The sequence below is a fragment of the Nanorana parkeri genome, unplaced genomic scaffold (genome assembly GCF_000935625.1).
Source record: "Nanorana parkeri isolate BGI_ZX_2015 unplaced genomic scaffold, ASM93562v1 scaffold574, whole genome shotgun sequence".
Taxonomy (NCBI): domain Eukaryota; kingdom Metazoa; phylum Chordata; class Amphibia; order Anura; family Dicroglossidae; genus Nanorana; species Nanorana parkeri.
This window is the reverse complement of record NW_017306842.1, coordinates 550,533-575,664: the sequence shown is the minus strand read 5'-3', so window position 1 is coordinate 575,664 and position 25,132 is coordinate 550,533. Positions and strand designations below refer to the sequence as shown.

The 25,132-nt window shown below is 36.7% G+C and overlaps 1 protein-coding gene across 3 annotated transcripts in view; it reads left to right on the top strand.

The window, feature by feature from the left end:
- SEMA3A (semaphorin 3A) overlaps window positions 1–25,132 on the top strand; it is a 215,972-nt gene that overhangs the window by 150,441 nt on the left and 40,399 nt on the right. For all 3 annotated transcript variants that reach the window (XM_018562368.1, XM_018562367.1, XM_018562366.1), the window contains exons 8-13: window positions 4,033–4,147; window positions 5,623–5,692; window positions 6,255–6,399; window positions 9,482–9,701; window positions 22,095–22,186; window positions 25,030–25,071. In XM_018562368.1, coding sequence (XP_018417870.1) covers window positions 4,033–4,147; window positions 5,623–5,692; window positions 6,255–6,399; window positions 9,482–9,701; window positions 22,095–22,186; window positions 25,030–25,071 — 684 coding nt within the window. The remainder of the gene's footprint in view (window positions 1–4,032; window positions 4,148–5,622; window positions 5,693–6,254; window positions 6,400–9,481; window positions 9,702–22,094; window positions 22,187–25,029; window positions 25,072–25,132) is intronic.

The window sequence follows — 25,132 nt, the reverse complement described above, 5'->3', positions numbered from 1 at the left end:
TATATAATTATAAGCTTGTACTATGGCAGTGTTTTTAGGCATTTCAGTTTTTTTGCTCTAAAGTTTATCACTTTAATTTTGCTTTCATTTCTGCTTTTCAATTATATGAAAGGTAAAGCAGGTTACTTTGATGAACTTGAGATCACAAATATCATTCCTTGCTCACCTTTTGTTCTCTGCTTACGGCCTTCTCTGTACTATAAATATTTCTAGCCTTGAGTCCCGGAGCTTTTAACGTCCTGTTACCTTTGAAATATTTTAACACTAGCCAAAGTCATCCTAGAACAACCTTCTCACAAGTAAGAATTTCTAAAACTATGAGTGGTTGATTCCTTATCTACAGTATTATTTTTTCAGTAGCAAGTACTGTGTATTGGTAATTTGATAATCATAATCAAATTGATGCAAATGCTGAGAAAATATTACATGAAAAACAAATCTCTAATACACATTTAGCAAGAAAAGCAAAATGAAATGTTGTTCTAATTGCCTTGCCATTTTCAATATTTAACATGTAACCTTGGTTTCCTATGATAAACAAGTAAAACTGATAAAAATCTGCCCTACCGAAAAACACTTCCGTTTAATATATTTTTTTAGAATTATGTAATACATTGATAAGAAATTGATTTACTTGCTGTATGTAAAGTACAGCAGTAGGAGTCAGTATTTATTCTGTTTGCATGGGCATGAAATCAAATCACTGAGGGGGATGCACACCTCTGTTGGCATTATATTTAACAATGATTTTGCATTGCTGTTGGTGCTATTTCTCAGATTATATAGTTTGTGCTTATTTGCTTGTAGAGTCCTAGAGTAGAATTGACAAATGTAAAAATATAGTTACTTACTACTAAGGATGGGCTGAGTGTTCGATTCGAACATGAGTTCGAATCGAACATCAGCAGTTCGAGTGCTCGCCGAGCGCCGAACTTTATGAGATGTTCGCGGTCTGTTCGACCGCGCACATTCCATAATACAAAATGCCCACTAAAGCTCTGATTTGTTAAAGTCTTGCACCTGACCACAGGTCAGGTGCAAGACTTTGCCCAATCAGGGCTCAGCGGAGGAGGGGCCTGAAGGAGAAAGTTCTCTATCAGGTCCCCCCATGTGGGCGGGTGCAGTAGCCAGCTTGCTATTGGCTATTGCATTTTACAATATCATATAGCAGGCTGGGTATGGCTCCCAGCCTGCAGACGAAGTGGAGGCAGGGGGGCGGGGCAGAGGAGCCGCGGCTGGACCGAAGAAGAGAAGCCGACGGACCGCCGGGACAGCGAGCGGACGGACCAGGAGACCAGGGGACCGGAGGCCGTTACAGCAGCGCAGGTAAGGGGGCAGTACACAATATTTATCACATGTACCGGCAACTGTATGAGGGTCGAACATTCGACCCCCATACACTTGCATTGAGTTTGAGTTCGTATTCGAACATTTCGGCTGTTCTAATGTTCGAATACCAACCGAACAGGGGGGTGTTCGGCTCATCCCTACTTACTACAAGTAGTTGAATGCAATGGCAGGCATTCTCAGGCAACTTCAGCTTCTTTTTTTAGCATGCCCCAAAAGTCTCCAAACTAGGGTGTTTTGTTACATGATTATTGGTATTTTGTAACATGAGGCTTGTCCCCCCGACATTTGCTGTTTTTTTAGGAAGGTGCACTATCAACAGATGAGCCAGCAACAGAACACAGGGGGGGAGGGGGGCAGGCTATACTTCTGACTTCCTAGCTGATGGTGATTTCTGCATGAAAAAAATGCCCCAGGTTTCAGGGTGCTCTAAAAAGAGAATGGTGTTAACTGCAGGCACCTGGATGCTTTTGCTATTGCTTTTACTTTCAGTTTATGAAAGGAAACCTGTACTCTAATATGGAGGCTGCTGTTGAGATTTTCTTTCTTAAAATTTCACGTTAATTTGCTATACATACTGGTACAGATACAGCATATTCAATACAATCTTGCACGGTGCAGAATTCTGTAGTCAGTTTATTGAATCCAGACTGCTCTTTGGAAATTGTGGCTGTGCTTTGTGCTGCCTTATTTTAAAGGGTCAGTCAATCCAAAACTGATATTTAAAATTTTGTTAGATGCTAGAGGATAAAACTTTTTGACCGTTTGTTTTATTGCTCAGTGATTCTATGCCCTACCTGTTTTTATTATTTCATTTATTTTGTATTACAAAGAATGCAGCAAAAGGAGCTGGAACATGCAATACCCTGCCAGGCACCACACGTAGTGGAATGCCCCTTTAATAACCCTGCTTATTTCCTATTCTATGATTCTTCAGGAGACTTTGGTGTGAAATGTTGTTCATAGATAGATTTAAACATGAAGGAAAATGTGTTTGGAAGGATTGGTGGTCCATGGGAATGCAAAATCTGCTTGAAGCATGTCAGATGGAAGTTAATTGCAGGTCAAATGCACTTGTCAGTAAATTATCTCATTAGTGTCTCAAACTGTTGCCATTGACAAAGACCCTTAAATTGGCCTAGTGTGACGTATGCCCCAAATTTAATTCTGGAAACACTCATGTTGAACCTTAACTTAGCTAGTAAAGGCATCATATCCAAGAGAAAACACATGTATTAAAAAAATAATCTTTAGTCAACTATTTAATAAGGTTCCATCCAAAGATTTATTTTGTTTTTGGCCTTGCACCTACTAGGTAAGGTGATTGTAGACAAAAAAATTTTTTGCAGATGTAACAAAACCATTGACTACTGTACATTAAGAAGGGAAATAACCTCTCAAAAGATTGCTCAAAAAATGAACTGTTAATTCAAAGAATAAACAAGTATCATATACAGCACACCTTGCCCCTAAAAGTCTCATATGACTCTTATCAGAATGTCTTATACTAGCAATAAGTGATTTTTCTTGTGCTCATTATTCAGAGGTTGCATAATGAACTCTCATCAGGATAGAAACAAAACACACTGCACTTCTGTGTTTCTGTCTGAGGAAGGCATATACTTTTTATAGTTTGAAGAGTAACAATTATTTGGCAACAGATTTCTGTCAACTATGTTTGCACTTTTCTTATAAAAATACTTTGTATTACTTTTTAATAAGGGATTGAGTGCCAGATGTTCAAAGTGTTTTGGAGAAAAATACATATGTATCCTTATGCCCAATGGCATTTGAATATGTTATTCATCAAGAAGTCCTCAATGGTGTGTGCTGTGATGACAAAAAACACAAATCCATATGACCAACACATTTTGAAATCCTTTCCAAATGTGCAACAAAATGATTTTTTGTACCCCAGAGACTAAACACGCTAACAACATTGCACAGCAATGTAATTTGTTTCCAAGATTAAACCTTACATTGTGGAACTCTGCTATGACCTGAGGAACATGTTTTATGCATTTCCATATTGAAATGGTTACATTCTGAGTCAAATTGCAACAGATTGTAAGCTTTAGTTTAGGGGATCAGTGAGAAATATTATCAGTCATACAGGAATTTTTGTCAAGTGACTATAAAAAAAGGCTATTTCCCCATAGCAACAATGCATTAACGGGCTCTATTGAATTTGTTTTCAATAGTATTGGGTGATGAGAAAGGTTTAGCCTTGAAATATATACAGGAACCATAGTCTAACTAACCAGTGATTCAATTTTTCTTCCAGGCATAGCTGTAGTACTTTAATTTTTTTATTTACTGTACTACTAATCTGCTTTGCTGGAAATGCCATTAATTTGCACTGCATGAATGTGCAAAGCAGGTATTCTTGATTTAGACTGTTGTGTAGGCTCCTTTCTTTTTCTCAGATGGACATAGAAGGTACTTACACAGCACTGAGTCGTGTGACAAAAGGGATGCTGTTTTGTCTAAACAGATTGATTTTACTTGATGTCTAGAGTTGCTAACATGATCTAAATGCTATAGGCAACACATTTTATTTTGACACTTTGTTAAATAAATTGTAATGACTAAAGGCTTAGCTGTATGGTAGCTTGTTAGCTAACTGTATTGTATTAATAATGCATACACACTTGAACCAGTCTAATCCTATCTAATTGTTGACAGAATGACTTTGGCGGGCACAGAAGTCTGGTTAACAAATGGACCACATTCCTGAAGGCAAGGTTAATTTGTTCTGTACCCGGTCCCAATGGAATTGATACACATTTTGATGAATTGCGTAAGTATACCAACTAGTACACTGCCTCGATGTGTTTTGTACATGCATTGATTGATGAGTGTGTAATTGTAGTATTCCATTTCAAGCAAACCAGAATTTGCTGTATGCTGATGTTTAAATGGCATGGTAATATATATGCTATCATTTTTAATGTATGTGCAGACTTGTTAAAAATGTACCCCTTCATCGGTACACAAAAGCACTTTGGGGATTTTTTTTGTTAAAACTCATAAGCATTTTGATTTGAAATGTTTCTTTCTGACTCGCAACTTAGAAACATAAGGCAATAATGTGGTCACATGGGTCATAATAATGTGTCCAGTTTTACTTTTCTAATGTTTCTGTACTGTCCTATCCTTTAGAATAGACCCAGCAAAATACCGGATGCTTCTCAGTGTAGGGCAACAAGTGGCACTTCCCTTTATCTCCCACAATTCAGCATTAGGTGTCTGAGCAGCCAACTGTGGTGCCCACATCCTGCCACAAAGGGATGGAAGGGATGGAGAAAGCATTGTTAGCCCTGCAAAACTATCATCTCTCAGAAAGTTGATGGTCATATAAGGATTTTTGGGGTGTCTTGATCAGATGTCAAAAGAGTGCTGGAAAGGTAACAGAAGTTTCCTTTTGTAAGCTGCAAATTTGTACAATTGTATTAATTTGTCCAAAAAGCTTCCCTTTTTAACTTCATAATAGTGATCCACTATTGTTAGAGTTCATGCATGCAAGGGTTTTATTAATATATTAAATATACATTTTCCAAAGTAGAAAAAGGATTAGGAAACGTTTTAATGTTTTCCAAGTAGTAATATACATTAAATATTTACTTATCTGCCGTTAGTTAATCTATAATGGCTTTTTGGTCAATTTCATTTTTAATTTCTTTTCTCATTTTGAAGATTAAAAGTTTATTTTTTTATTGGATTCTTTTTCATTACTTATACAAATCTTTTTGGAACAAATATACACTTTTAATAAGGAATAACCAGCACTTAAAAAAAAAAAAACATACAGGTCACTATGGGCAAGCAGAGAAATAAGGGATATGCCTCCTCTGACTTCATTCAGTGTGTGAGAAATAGATGTGAATCACAATAGATCAAATGATACAGGATATTCCGTTTATTAACAGCATATAAGTAGAACACCTCTATGTAAAACAGTATTGCTGAGCATTACTACCTGCTCTTTACAAGTAATAATATGAGATATTCGTATGCAGTGTTTATATTTACCTGGGCAAACACAATGTACACTTTTTTATTTCTTTAGTCTTGATGATAATAATAAAATATCTGTATAAAAAACACTTTAGATTATCTTTAAGATACAATAAGGATGATTTTTAAAAGCCAGAGTGAATTACTCATAAGAGTACACTACAAGATAAAAGTGCACTGTTATCCTACAATGTAGAAGGGAGTAAACCTTTTTGGATGTTGACATATTTATAATATCCAACTATTTTTCTATTATAGAGGATGTGTATTTAATGAATTCCAAAGATCCTAAGAATCCAGTAGTGTATGCTGTTTTTACAACATCAAGGTAATTACACCAAGCTTACTTGATTTATTTCACATTCAGATGATTAAATGGCTACCATAATGGGAGGAATCAAGGTGAGGTGGGTGTGGCAATATTGCTTATCTTACCTTCCTGCTCTCATCCTTGCACCCAACCATTCTATAGTCCTGTGACAAGCATTTTTCCATCTCATTATCCTTTTCTTCTGAGCCTGGTCCTTTACAACTTGTAAAGGAAGTCTGTGTATTGGTGTCTGGCATCAGGACTAGCTGTACTTTACAATGGTAAAAAGAGATACAAAGGTGATGTTATAGCCTGCACAGCCTAAGTTATCTTCTAAATATGTCATTTCCAAGCATTTAGTTCTCTTTAAATTTGCCAATAAGTTTTCAATTATGGTGAAAGCATCCTGTTGCATATTCAAAGTTCATGCAAGTTTAATTATATTATTATGAACATCCAGTATAGTTGTGTTTCTTTTCTATCTTTATTCTAATGCATACAAGTAACAGTAGATAAAGTGAATCTGTGTTAATTCCATCTTTTTAAGGAGAAAAACAAAATTATTTTTCTATATTTGTAGTAATGTATTCAAGGGGTCAGCTGTATGTCTGTACAGCTTGTCGGATGTACGACGAGTATTCCTGGGTCCATATGCTCACAGAGATGGTCCAAACTATCAATGGGTGCCGTATCAAGGTCGAGTTCCATACCCTAGGCCAGGAACTGTAAGTTTAATAAAACTTACTTAAAATATGCATTAATATTGTTGTATTATAAAAAAATATGTATTAAACAGGCTCACATTTATAGGTGAGGCTGTTACCTACAGTGTCACCTGTATTGCAAATGTTTTTTCTACATTGGGTTTATTCTTTAGCTAAAAATGCATATATTTTGGAAGAAAAAAATATGTTATGAGTTACAACCCAGCTTTGTTTTATTCATTGCATACAATTCTTCTGTTTCTGAGTCGGCAGCTTTCTGTTGTATCTGCTTTAATTTGACTACATGGCCAGAAGCCAGTCAACATTGATATAAGCTACTCAGAAATACAAAGTAGTTAGTAATTCTGTTGGAGAGCTTATAAAAGCCAATAAATTGACATTGCTCAAAGAAGCTTTCACAAATAGGTCTTATGTTTTTAAGGCCACCAGATACTTTTTACATGAGAGAAAGTATCAAAGTGCAGCAACCTAACATATAAAATAAAAAAATTAACAGAACTCCCTTTAAGGGATATGGATTTCTTCAGTTTAGCTTTTCTCTTTACAATACCTAGTTGAATAATCCAGAATTAAAGCGAAAACAATTGGCTCTATATTTAATGGTGGGGGAAATAGAACAAATACTGTAGCATGCAATCATACAGAATCTAAAAGAAGGAGTTATGGTACTTTTGCTGTGTAACTACTTCCTTATTTTGTGAAAGTTTGGTTTTTATCAAAAGCGTTGACAGTTAACGGGGGTAATAGGTTCAGCTGTATATTTAATGAAGCACAAAAGTATTGCAGCTGAACTCCAGACAAGCAGCTAAATTCACAGTTAAAATAAATATGCATAAACTGTTTTTACCTATCAAAAGGTTTGTAAATCTGTTCAGCCAGTCTTGTTAACCAGTTACCCCTGTTAAACTGTGGAGTCAAGTCCTAGAGCTATGTGCAGACTACATTGCAGTTAAGCAATACAGCTCCCCTAAAATTGTGATGGACAATGAAGGAGCAGCAGCAAACTATGTATAACTTAATTTTCCTGGCCCTTCTTGCCGGTTCCCTGTACATAATAAAACGATGATTGGCTCAGAATGTTACCCTTACGCTCCTGGCAATGCTTTGCAAGAAATTATAAAGTGGGACTAATATCAAGACAGATTTCTTTACTAGTTCTATATAAATGTTTTTATTAATTTATTATATGAAGACAAAGCTAGATTACTTGGTGTTTTTTTATAGCTGCCTGGAGGTTGCCTTTAATAAATATCAACAATATGTTAAGGAAAAGAGTGCTCTTTTGCACCTGACTTATGCATATACAATATAAGCTTGATAATCTTTCCAACAGATAGCGATGCCAGCTTGTTTGTAACATTATTGATTTTTATTCCATTACTATTTAAATATTAATAATACTTAGGTCAAGGTTAAGACAAAGATGATTGATTTTTTCCCTATTGTATTTTCTAATGAAATCTACACTTCTAGTTTAAATTTGTGTTTTATAGAAGCTCCGCTTCAAAATGTGCTATGATTAATTTATGCAGCACATAAAGTGGCTTTGTACATGTGAGCAGTTAAATTCTGTAATGTGATTTCAGTGAAAAAGTGAAGTGCTGCTCTATTTAAGTAGAAATCAAATACTTTTTAGCAAGATTCATCAGAATCATATGTCAGGAATGGAAAAAAATGTTTTTGGTTGTAAATTATATAAATGTTTGTTTTTTTTACAATATACTGTGTAATGCTGTCTACCTCTTTGTTACCTGGCATCTGATCCCCAATAATATTACTCTTTATTAACTGTAAAAATACTGAATGCAGCTAGTTAATTTTAATTGATGCACAAGTTTTATAAATATTTAAAGAATCATTATATTATGAAGCCTAATAATAAAGAAATTAAAATTAACGGTTTCCAAAAAGTTGGTCAGTTTTAAGATAAGCCCTTTATAAATGTGGTCAGATACCACTTTTATTTGGAACCAATATTTTAATACACAAACAGATCCTGCCACCCCAAATTTTCTAAATAAAATATTCAGGATCTCCTGCCTGTCATCTTGAAGACAGGAGAAGAAACGTAAATCCCAATTCCAATGAAAACATATGTGTTTCATTTTGGAAAGAGGGGATTAAAGTTAGCATCTCTGTCAAGTGTATTCCTTATAGACATCTTAGAGGGTGCTAGACTGATCAGGTAATAGCAGATGAAATTGGTTGATGAGGGGTCAAAGGCTGCTCACAAACTATATAGGGACTGTATTGAAAAGGAAAATGTTTCCAAAAGCGGGACACCATAGGCAAACATTTCAACCTTTCTCTATTTTTTACAAATTAAAAAAAATGTTCAGGGTAGGGCTGTACAACTCTGGAGCAAGCTCTCAGTAATAGGAGGAATACTGCCCAGGAGAGAGAAACAAATTCAGCTTCTGTATCTGAAAGCATGTTTAAAAATATACATTATTCAAATAACTCACCAAATGAGTGCACACACTTTACTGTTATCACTTTATTGCAGTCTATTAAATTGGCTGTTATGGTATCAAGTAGATTACCATATTTTCTAATGTATTGGGTGGCAAGACCTCCCGTATATGCATGGAAAGCACAACCTGGAGCAAAAAAGTAATTGGGTGATTTTATTATATGATTTTTTACAACATTCAATTATTTTGGCACTGTTTAAACAATAAAGACAATCACATGATCACTTAAAGATAATCTGTCACTTTTTCCCGTTCCTTTTATGAAGAGTACCCCCAGCACCACTACTAACCCCAGTGGATGCTCATCTTCTCTGTTCTCTCCCACTGCTCCATTGCTCTGTTGGGTACTAGTAAATACCTGGGTTTTTTTAGGTTATAAAGGAGCATGTATCTCCTCCTAAGGTACAGTGCTTGTGCCTAAGTGGCTAATTGCCAAGCCTGTGCATGTGAGGAAGTTAAACCTGTGTGGGCTTCTCAACATGAGAACCTACCACATTCTTTAATGAATAAATATACAGTATGTACACATGGCTTTTTTTCCTTCCAAAACAGTATATTTTTTCTAAATACTAAAGTGCTGATGCATACCATTTGTTGTTTATTTTCAGTGTCCAAGCAAGACTTTTGGAGGCTTTGATTCAACAAAAGATCTCCCAGATGAAGTTATTACATTTGCTCGAAGCCATCCAGCTATGTACAACCCCATATTTCCCATCAACAACCGTCCTATTATAATTAAAACAGAAGTTGATTATCAGTTTTCCCAGATAGTGGTTGACCGTGTGGAAGCAGAAGATGGCCAGTATGATGTAATGTTTATTGGAACAGGTACACTTTATTCCAACATTTACTAGATTTATTTTTCTAATGAATATTTTTGTTTTGAAAAGGCATTGAGAAGTTTAGACATCAGACTAAACAGGAAAGTCCCAGTCACTGGTGATAAATATGTATAAAAGGAATAGCTTAAATATTAGCACAGGGATGAGATCACAGTAAAAGGACGTGTGTTGGAAGGATCTGTTTCGTTATGTGAGTGTGATATTATTGCTAAATGCCGCCATCAAAGAATGCAATTGGGTACTCAGGGTCAGTTTTCAGATTCCTATGTTGTAAATCTCCTGACTCAGTTCAAATTGATGCCTGACATAAATCAGAAGAAAACTGAACACTGGAGTTGAGGTTTTACTTCCTAACATGTTACATCTGTGGGAAAGTCTTACAGTTAGTTCAGGGAGAGGGCATTTGTGGATTGAGAATTAAAGTGTGAAATAATTTTTGGTATGGGTGTTATGGTGTTGAGCTCTTACAATTAGTTCCTTTTCTGCTAATCTGATTTTCTGGGAGCAATAAAATATTCTTTGTCGTTCTAATATAGTTTGACCGTACTATAGCTCTTAGCACTAATACCTTCAGGATTCAAAGTCCTGAGTAACTAGAGCTATGCTTGCTGCAATATTAAAAGTAAGTCAATGCACATATCATGTTTCTTGAGCACACATGATATAGCTAACACCAAACCTGCTGTATACTTCAAATAAAATGCAGTTAGTGGGCACATGCTGCAACCTCCATAAATATTTTATTTTTCTATTCGGGGTTACTCAACCATTGTTCCTCTTTCTCTTCTACATAGTCTTTTTTATTCTTTCATCTTTTTATGCTGCCTTTTTTCCCATTCAGACTTACTGTAGCTGTTCTCTGTTTGGAACAGATATGTAGCAGGGACTGTGAGGTCTGCAGACATGTGTAACATAGCAAGGAATTTGTGTGAGGCACTGTGTGACAGATGTGGGAATTCACAAGTGAAAGCAGGTGATGACCGAAGAAATGTTTAGCAAGTCTTACATGAGATACTAGGATAGAGGCATTCTGTCAGTACTGCAAAAATCCTGATATACAGTATACACTCAGTACATTCTGGGATTTTTCTTTTTTTTTTTGAATCCTCTCACCCCTTTCTAGCTATAATAGCCTGCCAATGGAAAGGTTTTAGCAGTGCTATTCTTTATAAATCAAGATTCATTTTGATGGATAAGAGTTTCTTTACCTATGTGACAAATCCAAGCAAAATATAGCATTTTTATTATGAGTTCTGGAGCAAGGGAAAGTAGCTGCAGGGTAATAACAGGGACAGGGGTTGCAGGGGTAATAGCTGTACCCAAATCCCAAGGGAACAAGTGATGCTATCTACAAATCTTGAGTGTGCACTGCTGCCATTTATACACGTAATTAGAATAATAATGATAATAATAATATCTTCATGATACACAGATTGTAACCTCATTCCCTAATACATAAATGATGCTGTTCCTTGTCAAGACACGTTTTACAGCTTGTAAATTGCCTGCAGACAGTGTATAAATTAATAGTATAGTCAGAACAATAGAACTCTTTGAACAGGCATTTTTTTAAAGCTGACAGAAAAGTTGAGCAGTATATTACCGGGAGTGTTAAAGCAGCCCACGGAAGTTGAAAGCTGTCCAATCTGACTGGTTTTTTTCAGTGTCACTGAGTAACAATCACTTGTCTTTTGGAGCAGACACTTGACTTCTAACCAACTATACTGAGTCAATATAAATGAGCCTGGTTACAATACAGCATGTGTAATTGTTCCCACTCCCCAAAGATGAACAGCATTTGGCACCACTCTTCTTCACTCCTTTCCATTTACTATTAATTAAATGATTGGTAGTTATTCAAAGCACCATTTGTAATTAGAGCAGTTAGGTTGATCACCCTCTATTTCTATGGATATCCAAGTATATAAGTATGAAATTAATCTGTACAACAAATTCCAGCTTTAACAAAATGGTTGTTGATGAGCACATGTAGAGCAAGTCTATTAATGCCACATCTTTTGCCATGAGACTCTAGTGGTTTATTTTCCTTTTGAGTATTTTAGCAGTGCTTTGAACATTGAAATGCTAGCAGCCACTACTGTTACTAATGCCATCAACGTAAATATTCAGTTTGAAATTTAAATATGAATGCATCAATAGTGCTCTTCCACATTATTTGAGCTAAAAGCCAGCTGTTCATTATGTCTTGTAAATGGGAAGTATATAATCCAAAGTGGACATGTCATGGATGCCAATGCACGGCCCTTCTTCCTTAGATAATCCCCATCAGTGTCACATCCTTAACTCCCAACATTTCAACAAGCTGTTAGCAGTCAAAACAACTAAACTGGTGGTCTAAGGTTTGAGCTTCTGACAAAAACATGTTCACAGGATAAAAAGCATTGAGGCATGTTATTTTAACCAGTTGGTATAGTATGTCAGGAAATTAAATACAAAGATATCTTAATTTCTGGTTATATGTGAGCCATATGTTTTCTACAATATGTATAAAAGTATCAGAACTAGTATTTGCATTGGTCCTTATTCTCTGTAAGTTGTATTACTTACAAAGTGCAATCGATGTCTTGATGGATCAGTTCCCTAAATATATGGCTTGAGGTAATATTTCAAACAGTGGAAGTGCATCTGTCATTAATGTGAATTAATAGCCCTCTTATCCTTTAGCTAAGCTCCAAACGGGAGCCTATTGATCTTTAAAGGAGTAGATGTTTTAATTTGTGTGAAAGTATTTGAAATTCTACTCTAACTTGATCTGTAACTCAGATACAGTGGAGCTTTGGTACCTGGGGCCTGATCAGTCTCCATAGTGATTAACTAATTTTACCTTTGACCTCCAATGTTTCTGAAAATGTAAGACCCATGAAAAGTACATTGTGTATTCTGTAGAGAGAATCAATTCATTTTAATTGTGTGCCCAGAGGTTAGCTGTCAAATTTCATCCATTCCTTATCAAGGTCTACATCTGTACTGGAACAATTTTGAGCTAATAAGTGCTGAAAGTGTTCATTATTATTTCTTTGTTCTTGACACATTTCTTTTCATAACTTAAATCAAATGCAGTGCCCCAAAATTGCCCTTCCATGGTCTGTTTTATGACTCGCCTTTAGCCAATCATGATGTCACTTGTGGAAAGAATCCTATGCCTTGCTGCAATATAAGCATGTTGATGGATTGCTATTAATCATGGTAACATTTCAGAATTGTGTTAAACGATATGAACTCCTTCCCTGAACAGCTTGTTGGTACGAAGGCAATGTTGCCCACCCGGTGCTATTCCCGGGTGTGTTCAGCTGTCCTGTTCTCCTGGCAAGGCATGCTAAATTCAAGCTGTTTCTCTGGAATGACAGAGCTGCTTTGATCACAGATCAACAACAAAAATAAAAAAGCATGTATTGCACAGCAAGCATTGTACAATTTACAGAACTACTGCATGTTTTAGACCTAAGCTGTATTAAAAATGTATCTCGTAAATACAATAGCAAAACAATAAATACATTAGTGTGCATTAAAATAAATAAAGTATGAACACTGATAGAAAAAACATGAATATACCATTTAAAAATGGGTTAATGTATCCAGATCACAATTCGAAAAACAACTGCAGAGGCAGGTCATATCAGGTTCATTGCCATCAACAAAGAGGAAATCTGCTTGGAAATTAAAGTTTGTCAACAAAAAGCTGTCTTGGAGTCTTTAATAAATTGTCAGGACAGGTTACAAAAATACAGCATCCAAAATGATGTTATGATTGAATAAGCACTTGTGATGCAGTGTCAAAAAAACATTTGCATATGGGTGGGGAACCTAGAATGTATGGCTGGGCTGCCATTAGGAATCACTTCTATTCAAGCCAATGCACAGATGCCTAACCACGTGTAAGGAGAAAAATGTTAGACCCCTGAGCAGTAGGTTTATATTAGGAGAATAAGAAAGAATCTCTTTAAGCCACAATGTCTGTTGCCAGCTGCTAAACATGGTGGGGGATCTGTAGAAATATGAACCGAAATCTCTTGGGAGTTATTAGTCCTGATGTTCGCTCTGCATAGTATTGTAATGACTACAACTATGAGGACCAAGACCAGATGCCTATAGTATCAAGTCTGTTCTCGCACAATGTTCTATATTCTAGGACAATCGTGCTTACATACCCACTGCCAAAAAAACTTTAATGGTTTTGTGAACACTTTAATGAAGGAAATAACTTCCAGAGCCCCATTAAATCTCCAGATTTAAATATTATTAAACTGTTATGCTAAGATCTGGAACAGATAGGGTTAAGCAGATTCCCACTGCTTCATCTCAGAAAGAGATAGAGGCTGTATTTCATGAAGAAGGGTGCCAAATTCCACTACATACCTAACAGGATTTGTATGATGACATTCCTCAAAGGAATTACGCTGTTCTGCAGGCAAAAGGTTGCCTGATCCATGATTAATTTCTTGATATTACATACATGTTTATGTTTACTTTCCCTCTCTCTTTCTTTATTCTCCTATACTGTATAAACTTATCCATGAATGCTTATATTTTATCAGATTTATTCATTGCTAGTCAACACATATGGTTAAATATGGAAATTTGTGTGTGTTTTAAATATGTAAACTAATTAAATAGGTAATGAAGTAAATACGTTGTTCTAAACTTGTGTGCTTGAGCAAATTATCTACCACATTTATGAACAACATGCATTATAGAGTGTAAAAAAGGCTTTTGAGAGCAATAGTGTCAGATCAAAGATAATTAAAATCATACTGCTTTTGATGAATTTATTAAAAGTGGTTGACTTTTCAATGTCCTCTCTATGCTCCATTACTGGTATGGTCTTGATAATCTGGAATGCATGTCATATATGAGGGACATAAAGAATTATTACCCTTCTTATGTTGCACAGAACACCCACTTAAATAATAATGACCTCTTCTGCTATTCTGACAAAAACTTTGCAGATTTTCAAATATACTTCTAATAGCTGTTGTAAGACACTGGATGGCACAATAGGCATCACCTAGGTTTCTCACATGCACAAGGTTTGTGCCTGCTATGTAGGTAACACAGTTTATTGTTTTATCAGATCCAAATAAGTTCTTGTCTGGGACCTGAATGTCTGAAGGCTTTGCTGAGCTTTGGGTGGAATAAAGCCTCCAGTCCCAGATTAATTTTACCGGTTAGCCAAACCTCACTAATTATCTGTCAATAGGCCTTTTTTATACCTGAGCTGACTCAAGAGGCTCTATCACTCCCTCTCTGCTGAGAGTCTGCTGCTGGGTGAAAAGGCCAACTCTTGACAGAACACTAAACAGTTACATTTTCTGATTGTTTGTTTTGGAGGTACCCATTAGGGTTCACCCTAATAGTCAGGAACTGACAGAAGTTTAGTTAGTGCCTTAAACAAGTAGATGTATGCTATGGATTATTTGTACAAAGCCTTGCAGCCCTGAACTGTTTAATGCCTTGCTGAAAAAAAGGACAGATCTACGTGGGCTGGTACCGTGTGTCCCTGTCTCATGCATGACTTGCTGCTGCCACTACCAATTGAGCCTGCCAACCCCCACCCCCCACACCACCACCACCCTGACTACATATGTGTAATTATTTTTACAATTATGATGTAATATTCCAGGGATTTTTTAAGGAATTCGATGAGGATTACAAGGGTTTTGTTTGTTAAATGTAAATTTATTTTTTGTAAACTGTTTTTATTTCAGTAAACCAAACATGCATGATTACTGATATGTCTAGGAATGGGACACAAATATGCTCCTCTATACCAGGATATCTTAATAACAGCTTAAAATGGGTCCTTGAGTGACTCATATAGTTGCAATATTTTACATAACTGTATTTTTGAACAAACTGAACTGATGGACAACAGATGACACACATTGCTTTTGTTAAACAGCTTATGGATCAAGAACGGATTCTACCACTTGGGTTCGGTTCTGCATTAAAACTATTGACTTCAATTTGTGATTTTACTTTGTTGCATCTGTTGATGTGCAAGGTGCAACACCCCATGATCCTCATTGGAATTTTAGTTAACTGTGGGCAAATAAGTGAAGATATAAGATGATTTTATGAATGATGGTTCTGCCAATAAACTGACACATATGTTGATACATTAATGATTAACCCCCATAGGTTTGGTGCTGCCAGTTTTTGGCATGGAGCTACTGACACTGGGAGTGATATCCTACTATTAGGGGGTGATTTACTAACCTAAACACACGCACGCACCAGGTGCGTGTGATTTTCACACAGCAAAACGTATTTATCAACCAAAAAGTCTCTAAAAGCATATTTCCACTAATGCCACATATGGAAAAATCATGGACACGATGCATATATAATGCTGCTTCACAGTTTAGACAAAAATGGTTAGCTCATGCATTTACATTCCTGCATTCATCAACGCAAGCAACACAACATAGAGCTAATTTACACAACATCACCTTGCAATTCATGCACAACACACCTGCTTGGTGTGTACACACTACTAACGTGTCTAGATTCCACCAATAGATCATGCTGGGAGGGAACACACTACAGAGGTGTATACTTGTTTGTGGCGTGTTTATAAGGTTAGTTAATCAACCCCTTAGAGTCCTTCACACTCACCCTTGCTGTAACCCCAGTCCTAAATCCTCTTCAATTAATCTTCACTCCAACCATCCATTTAACCTCAGCCCTATGACCCTCCAATGCAAACCTTTCTTACAATAAACTTAAAGGCTAAGTTTACCTTTTAGACCATGTTTTATGTTGCTGGTGCATAACATAAAAACGCGGGCCTCTTCTTCTCCCAGGCTGCTGCTCTTTTTTTTATTTGTCATGGCTGTGCATGTCTCCGTCTTTGGCAGGTTCTGTGAATGGGAAAACTACAAGTCCTATCAGACACCGCAGCTGAGGTACTTGTGGTTCTAAATGGAATACAAGTGTAGTGACATCACCACACTTGTAGTCCATTGATTCTTCCTCCTTGTTATGGACATGGACGAGAAGAAGAATCTGCAGGAACCACAGCATTGCATCCATGATCCACTGCTATGCGTTACTAGCTCAAACGCAAAAAAATAATAAATGCACATTTTTTCTTTTACGATGAAGTGTACATTTATTTGCTTTTTTTCTAAAAAAATGGACTATGCTTTAAACCTCTAGTTTGCATACACTTCTCACTTGCATAGGGATGCTCTCCACCAACTTAGAAAAATACAAGCATCAGCATCCTCATTCTAGAATTTACTATTTCAAAGCTTTACCATTTGAAACTCAGCATAGGGTAAAATCTATAAACAAAGATGTGAAAATATTTAGGCAACTAAATTTATGTGTAAAAGTGACATTTAGTCCTGTACTCTGCAAATCCCTGAAAAATCTTTATTTGCCCTTTTTTAAGAAGTATGGCCAGGGCCAGATTTCCCACAAGGCCAACCAAAGTCCAGCCTCGGGGCAGCAGGGAGTAGAGGGGCAGCAGGGGTGAGGAATTGCAATCTTCTAATGCCCGGGCGGGCAGTTGTTTTCTACATTTAGCCCTGCTTTTGGCAAGCAGAGCTAAAATGTACAGCGAGGAAGCCGCCGCTTGTTTTGTACAAGAGATATCGGCGACATTGTATGCAGCCTGTAGGTCTGCTATTCTCCATGGGGGAGGGTTGGCGGGTAGGGGCGCAAAATTGAGGAACCTAGGCTAGGGGCAGCAGAGAGAGCAAATCCAGCCCTAAATCCCAATAGGGAGTTGGAGGTGGAACCAAAGTTATTTTGTACAGGAAAATTGTCAAATTGTCAAATTTCACAAACAAGTTCAGCTGGATGTAATGACTTATTTGGATGTGCTGATTGCTTTGACATGCAGTTTTCTCTAAAAGTAACCTCTGTTTAGACATTTTGTCTTGTATGCTCAGCTTAAATTTTTACAGGTTTATAAATAGTGTAAAACAAAATACAACACACATAAAAAAAGAATTGTAAGCTGACAAATTCAGCATCCAATAAAGAAGGGCTGCTGCATGAATTTTTATGAATTTAGTAATTTATTTTATTTGCAAAGTGACAATGGTTTGCAGAAAGATCTACAATTTATCAACCATGAAGAGCAAAATAAAATGTCACTGCCAAAATACACTAAAAAGGAATAGATGAAGAAAAAAAAATCTCCTTGTCTGGATTATGTTACATAAAATAGAAAAACAAACTTTGTTGTGTTGCTAGTACTTTTAGCTTTATTAGCTGGATATTAGGTTCTCTAAGGTCAGCCTGTAGGCCAATCTCTACATCTGTTGGTTTGTCATTGCGTACATTTTTAACATTACATTTTATACTCGGAGATGTATAAAAGAAGACAACAACATTTTTACAGGGCTTTAAAACAATGAAATGTGGATGTGTCAGATTATTACTAAGTGCTGTACTTTGGACCGGAATGTAGCACAGTAAGGTTAATGAACTGCCTCCAGCATGCAGCTGCATAGGTCGTGAAGTGTAAATTTAGCCATACTCCAGCTTGACAAGTGCCCTCAAAGATCAACAAAGATGTTATCTGGACTTTTGTACATGTGACATGTGACTTTCTATTCTCTTTTATATTATACCACATTAAAGGAACTAATAAATACATGTGGAACATTAGATCAAAGTAAAATGTATGTGTTTTTCACTCTAACGTTTTACATTTTAGAAGTTAAGTTTTTTAATGTAACTTTTACTTTTTGAAAATGTTTTCAGATACTGCATAATATCCATTCATCTTTTTTATTCACATAATCACAAAAATCCTACATAATGGATGTGTAGCATATATACCATGTTTTGTTGAAAAAACAAAGACAAAAACAACATTTGTTTTGCTGTTCCCTCTAATACGTTTGCCAAAAAAGTATTTATAATACCTTTGAAGGCCCTAATAATTAGCAAATATTTTTAGCAATTCATTTTTGTGTAATTTAATATAGCTAGGCCAGTAAAATATTTAATAGTCTGCTATAGGTTTGCACTTATTTTCCCTTATTAACTTCAGTCATGGCATCATCACTGCGCTTTCTAAATGGCACAACAGAGGGAGGTGGCAGAGGCACAACACTAGGGCTGGTGTCTATTATAGACACTTGTCTGATAAAGCAGTGAGTCAGAAGTGCAGCTCCCTCTGTACTTTACAGCACCAGCTCATGGGGCTTAGTAAGAGCTATGTAAGTAAAAAATCAATTATGAATTTAACGAATCATAGCAAATATTGAAAGGTTTTTAAAAAAGTAAAAATACCCTGTGTCTGGAGTTGGGCTTTAAATGCAGGATGGTGTGTATAGACCAGTTCCAAACAATACAATGCATTAAAAAAAATCTGTGTAGTAAGATGTTCAAAATGTTCTGGCCAGTTTTCCTGCCAGCCCGAACATCCAGCTGATGTAGCCAAAAATTCATAATTTGGGAGCGTTATCACTAGCGGATCTAAATGACAGATCCCAGCCAGCTTCTGTGTGAATTTGTAAACAAGCTGTCCAGGATTCTGGGTGACATCATTGACCAAATATTTAGCCAATGATGCCAGGTTTTCCAGCACAGTGTTTACATTACAGCAGTGTCAGAGAGCTGTCATTTGTGATGGCCTTAGCAGTGGGGCAGCGTTATCAATCGAGGTGATTGGTCTACATTGTTAGACGTTGCCCATCTTGATTGTCATTGACCTACATCACTGGACAACATGATTGTCACTTTTGGTTTACACTGGGGGGATTCATATTTTTTAATAAAGGACTTTTCTACAGTGTGGGTGTTTATTATTTACTTTATTGTTATTTACATTTTTGTGGACGTGTAGCAAGGGGTAAGTCCTTACTCATTTACCTGAGAAGATAGATATCTAGGGATTCCCTTATTATAAAGGGAGCTTCCAGATTTCAATAAGCTCCCGCTCCCCAGACCCTCACATCTCTTTTGGAGAATGGAATATAGCAATGAGACTCTTATGCCCATTGTGCCTTGCAAGGAGGGGAGGCTTTGCTGCCCCACCTTCTAAGGCATCCTCCCAATGGGCATGTGGCATGTTATGGTTCAGGAGAAGGAATGCACTCTTGCTCCCCCCCACCTTTCCTGACCACCACCCACAGAGAAGTATGCCTGAATAAGTGTCTTTTATTCACTTTTAGGGGGACCCTGTGCCTTAAAGAGAAAGTATACATTGTTTACAAAAAAGGTGCTGTCCTGTTAAAGAAAAAAAATGGGTGGCGTTCCCCTTACAATTAAAACCAAACTTATCCAGGCAAGAAATGTGGGTGGCCAAGAAAAGGCGGGGGCAGCAAGTGTGGACCCACCTCCTGAACCAAGCCACATGCCTTCAACATTGGGAGGGTATTTTGTTCCATGTTGATAGGGGAAAAAAAACTCATGCCCACATCCTGTCCCCTAAAAGCAGTGGTAGCAAACCTTCGGCCCTCCAGCTGTGGTGAAACTACAAATCCCATGATGCATCTCTCTTCGGGAGTCATTTCTGAGGCTGTGAGAATCTTGCAATGCCTCATGGGATTTGTAGTTCCACCACAGCTGGAGGGCCGGAGGTTTTAGACCCCTGCCCTAAAAGGAATCAGGGTCCCTTTACAATAAGGACAGTCAAAGATATTCAACCACCATATGAATACGTATGGTGTACATAGTACCTCTTGTTACTCATTTATGCAAAATAGTAAAATAAACAAAAACACTCACACCATGTTAATCCACTTTAGTTATGATGAGCAATGCCTGCTAATGTTGACCTGCCACTACTGTGATGCTGCTGTCACTACTTCCATTGCAGATGCTAGCTCTCTGGCACCTCTGGACTTTAAACACTGAGCCAGGGATCTTGGGTGATTTCATTAACCACACATGCATGTGATGCCTGTTGCTTTATGTGAATAAAGCACAAGATTATCACTATACCTAGGTGTGCTGGTGAATATCCTTATTGACCAAATACAGTCATGAGCATATTTGGTCAATGTTACCCAGGATCCCTGGCCCAATCATTTACAAAAAAGCCAGTGGGGATCTGTCATTGAGAGGCAGTAGTGCTACCAACTCTTAATGACAGATCCCCAGTTTCCTGACAAACACAAGCCAGTAGGTATCTGTCTTTTAGCAGCAGTAATAGTACTGCTGTCAAATGACAGATTCCCAGCTGCTGTTTGAAAAAAAAAAAAACATTTTAAATAGTAGATTATACTGCTCTGGAACTTTAAGTCATCCCTAAAGCATGTTATTTAAAGGATTTGTGTATTTTTAATGTTGCCTTTCAGGTCACATTAAAATACCTTCTCCCTACTGAAGGGTATTATTTATTTATTTGCTTTGGTTCATATCCCCCATGGCAGTACCCAGCTACTTTTACCTTTTGGCCTTGACTAGGAAAACAAAACAGGGTTCAGAGCTATTTTTCGGGTTAGAGACTTTATGTTGAGGCTACCAAACCAGCTCTAAACCAAACTTTGGCAGGTTCACTCATCCATAGTTATGTCCTAGAAACACGCTGGGCACCCTAAAGCTTCTGGTGCTCAATTGCATTTGTACCCACTTTTCTAATGAAGTTGGCTCCCGATCACCTTTTGCACTTTAGCAAATGTAATGGCCACTCTGTGATCAAAAGTGAGATGTTGAGTAAATGAAAGTTAGGACCAAGTCTCAACAGATGTACTTTGTTTCAGTGGTTTAATAAAAGTGAATATGTATACTTTGTTTCAGTGGAGTAGAAAATAGAACAAGTATAGTTTGTTTCAGTAAAGTAGCACAAGTAAAACTACTACAAAGCCAAAGACTATGATTTTCCTCTTGTTGTGTCATTGGTCAGGCATCACTATGTTATCTTTACAAACAGGGCTTTCATGTTCACCACTTTTATATTGATGAGGCTTTTACATACAGTATATAGTAGTTATTATTAATGATGAGATGCAAAACATTTGGCATCTGAACCTAGATGACTTTACTTACATTCCTGATCATTTCAATGTATAGGATTTGTTTTTGCAAAATAATAAATCTTTATACATAATCTGAATAGATTTTCTTTTTATTTCATGCAGGCTATGTTCCTTGCTAATATACAGAAACCACACTTTTACATGTGAAATTAATAACTGTTACCTGATTTTGGCCTCGCTACTGCATGTTCAAGAATTAAGCTGACATTGATTGATTTTTAGGTTTGAAAGCCTCCAATGCAAATAGAAAAATAGATTAACATTTGATTATGTTCATGGTTCTAATAACAGCTCATAGGAACTACCCTTTTTAAAAATAAGCTTGCTGAATCAGATACATTATTTGTAAGTCTTGCACCTATGATATCAGCAAGTCATGCATACTTTGTTCATCTTTATTCTCCCTTCCTCAGATATGGGGACAGTGCTAAAGGTGGTTTCTGTTCCCAAGGAAACTTGGCATGACTTGGAAGAAGTCCTTTTGGAAGAAATGACAGTATTCAGGGTGAGTACAATCAATGATTTCTACTGCAAATAATGCTCCCTGTGAATATATAATCTGAAGATGCCCTTCTGTGCTCAAATGAGAGCAAGAATTATGCAAAAAATAAATGTGGCTGGTTTTACCCAGGGTGAAGCTGCATGTTTCTGAGCAACATCCTTAGGAGACCTGTTTCTTGCAAAAAAACATGCTCTTGTACTTTGAGTGCAGGAGTTGAGCCAAATTGATGCAGTATCCAAAAAGCCACAATTTGCCCAGTGCAGATATTCGCTTTTGGTGGTTCATGCTGAAATGGTTTATTTCTCATTATCTGGTTATCTGAGTTCCAATGCCAGATATGTAGCACAATATCTGGCAACCAAAAATTAAAGTAATATAGATTTATGAAAGTCTGTTTAAAGTGTAAAATTCCATCACCCCCAGTTCCTTGCTGCTATACGTATTATTATTCCTAAATATGACCAGTTCAGCCTTTGATTCAGATCATATAGTCAGGTAAAGACCAGAGTGATCTTAAACATATGTAGAAACCATTTTGTTAGAAGCAGGCCTTTGGGGCTATAGCGGGCTGGATTGTAAAATTCTGCACTATCTTATAAGGTTTACAATATTGTTTCTCAACACAGAATGCCACAGTGCATAGATGGTTCACAGATGGTTGTACACTGAAATGCACAGTGCCTGCCTGCAAGGTGCATTGGGGTGCCATTTACAATTAAAAACCCCATAGTCTGTTTCATGCATTAATGTGTGGTGAAATAGATACACAGGCCTGAATCTGGTGTTACATATCTTGACCCATTTGCTTTTGTTCTCTGTCCTAATATTGCTTGTAATTCAGCAAGATTGATGATAATGCTGTAAAAGTTTTCAGCTTTTCTTACCAGATCTCATTCTGTTTTACATGGAGCAAAGTAACAGATATGTTTGCTGCTTGTACATATAATTGCTTTATTCTTTATTAGATTGAAATGATTCATGGTCAGATTTTAATACATCACATGCTATGGTTCTTTATTACAATAACACCAAAGCATTTTTGTGTTGCAACATAGTTAACATATATTTTACATCAACTGGATCGATTTTATGTTGTTTTACAGGCATGAACATAAAAGAATGAACCGCTCTTGTTATGCATTGTGTTAAATAGTTGTCATAGTAACAAAACCTAGATGCATTTGTAGCTTCTGATCTTTATAATAATTATCACTTATTTTTAGCAGAAAGTAATTGGTTTTCTGCAAGATGGACCAATGGTGGGGCAAACAGTTTTGTGCCCAGGCTTGTAAAAAATTAACAATGTATTGGAGAAACTTTCAACACTTTTATTAGGTCTTGTATAGTGTATTGTCCTCTATTCTTTGAAATGTATTGTTTAGCAAATATGACTTGCAAATGACTTGTTACAGCAATTTGCATATAGTATCTGCTATACATAAAGCTAAACTCCGGGCAGACATAAAAAATAGCAATGTATGCGGTCATGTAATACGTGATAAGTTATTACATTTATATATTTATTAATTATTACAGTACATTTGAGGCATTCAGACTAGGCTGCAATCAATATATGGCATCAATGTCCCTGTTTTTAGATTAAAAAACAGAGAGTGAAATTGCTGCTTCTTCATTGTCTAGTCAGCAGGCAGTGGGTGTATTCTAGACCAAGCTGTACTGCTGAAATGGAGATCAAAGACCTGACTGTGCTGTACTACAGGAGTGCCTGTAGCAAAATTAAGCAGAATTACAAATCTACTGCTAGGTATAGCAGTTAATTTGCATTCACTGCATTTAGCTGTGTATTTTGCCACCTACCTTGAGTTCAGCTTAAAAAAATAACTTATTTGTATCAAAGCTGGCTAAATTGCACAAGCCCAATCTTTTTTTTTTCAGGAAAACAACCTACTGCTTAAAGGACCCAATGGAAAAAAGTCTAAAATATATGGAAACATTTGGATGTCAGAGTAGTTACTGTTGGGAGTATTTTCCACTGACTCCCTATGACTTTAACGCAGGATAGGCACAAAAAAAAATATTCTGGTTTAGGAGATTAGCTAGTCTGCATATTATTAACCATTTCATTTAAAATGGTGAAAACATTGGTAAAAGTGGAATTTAAAGCCCAACTCTCATTTTTTTTAAAAAGGCAGCTCTGGCTGCAATACACATCCCACCTGCAGCAATTCCTTTCCACCACTAGATGTGTTTTGTCTTCTGGGTTGAATTACACACATTGTCATTTAGACACCTAGAAGACTAAGAACATACTGTGAGAAAAGGGCGCCATGGACCCACTCCCTAAGGAGGCGTCACCATGGCACCATGCATTACCATGCAATGATGCAAGGAATGGCACTGACATAATCATGTCAGTGCCACTCTATGCACTACTAAGCACTGCCCACTACAAGGGCCACAGAGAAAGAAAACCCTGTATGTCTGGCCTGAATACATCTGGAAAAGTATATATATAAAAGAAAAAACATACTACTGGTAGTCTTCCAGTAGGTGAGAGGAAAGACTGGGGGAAGTCTAGAGTTGGGCTTAAATAATTTAAACAGCTCCATCATTGGAAAAAAATATTGTTTTTACAATATTTGTTTTAATAAAGTAGCAAGACAAATTGGGTTTGGTATATAAAAAAATGGGTAAACCGTGACGTGTTCCTCACAGCATCCAGCTAGACTCCAGCTGTTATGTTTCTAGTGCAGTTTTGAATATCTACAGTTTGGCTGTCTAGAATTGGGATCACCTTCCTAGTTTTGTTACATAAACTCCATTGTGTCCTCTGGTTCGAAGCAAAAGTTATTTTATGCTAACCTGGGTTTCTCTTCTCTCTACAGGAGCCTACTGCTATTACAGCCATGGAGATTTCCACAAAGCAAGTATGCAGTAGCTTTTAAATGACTTACTATATTTCTGTAGTGCCATAGCAAAATATGTCAG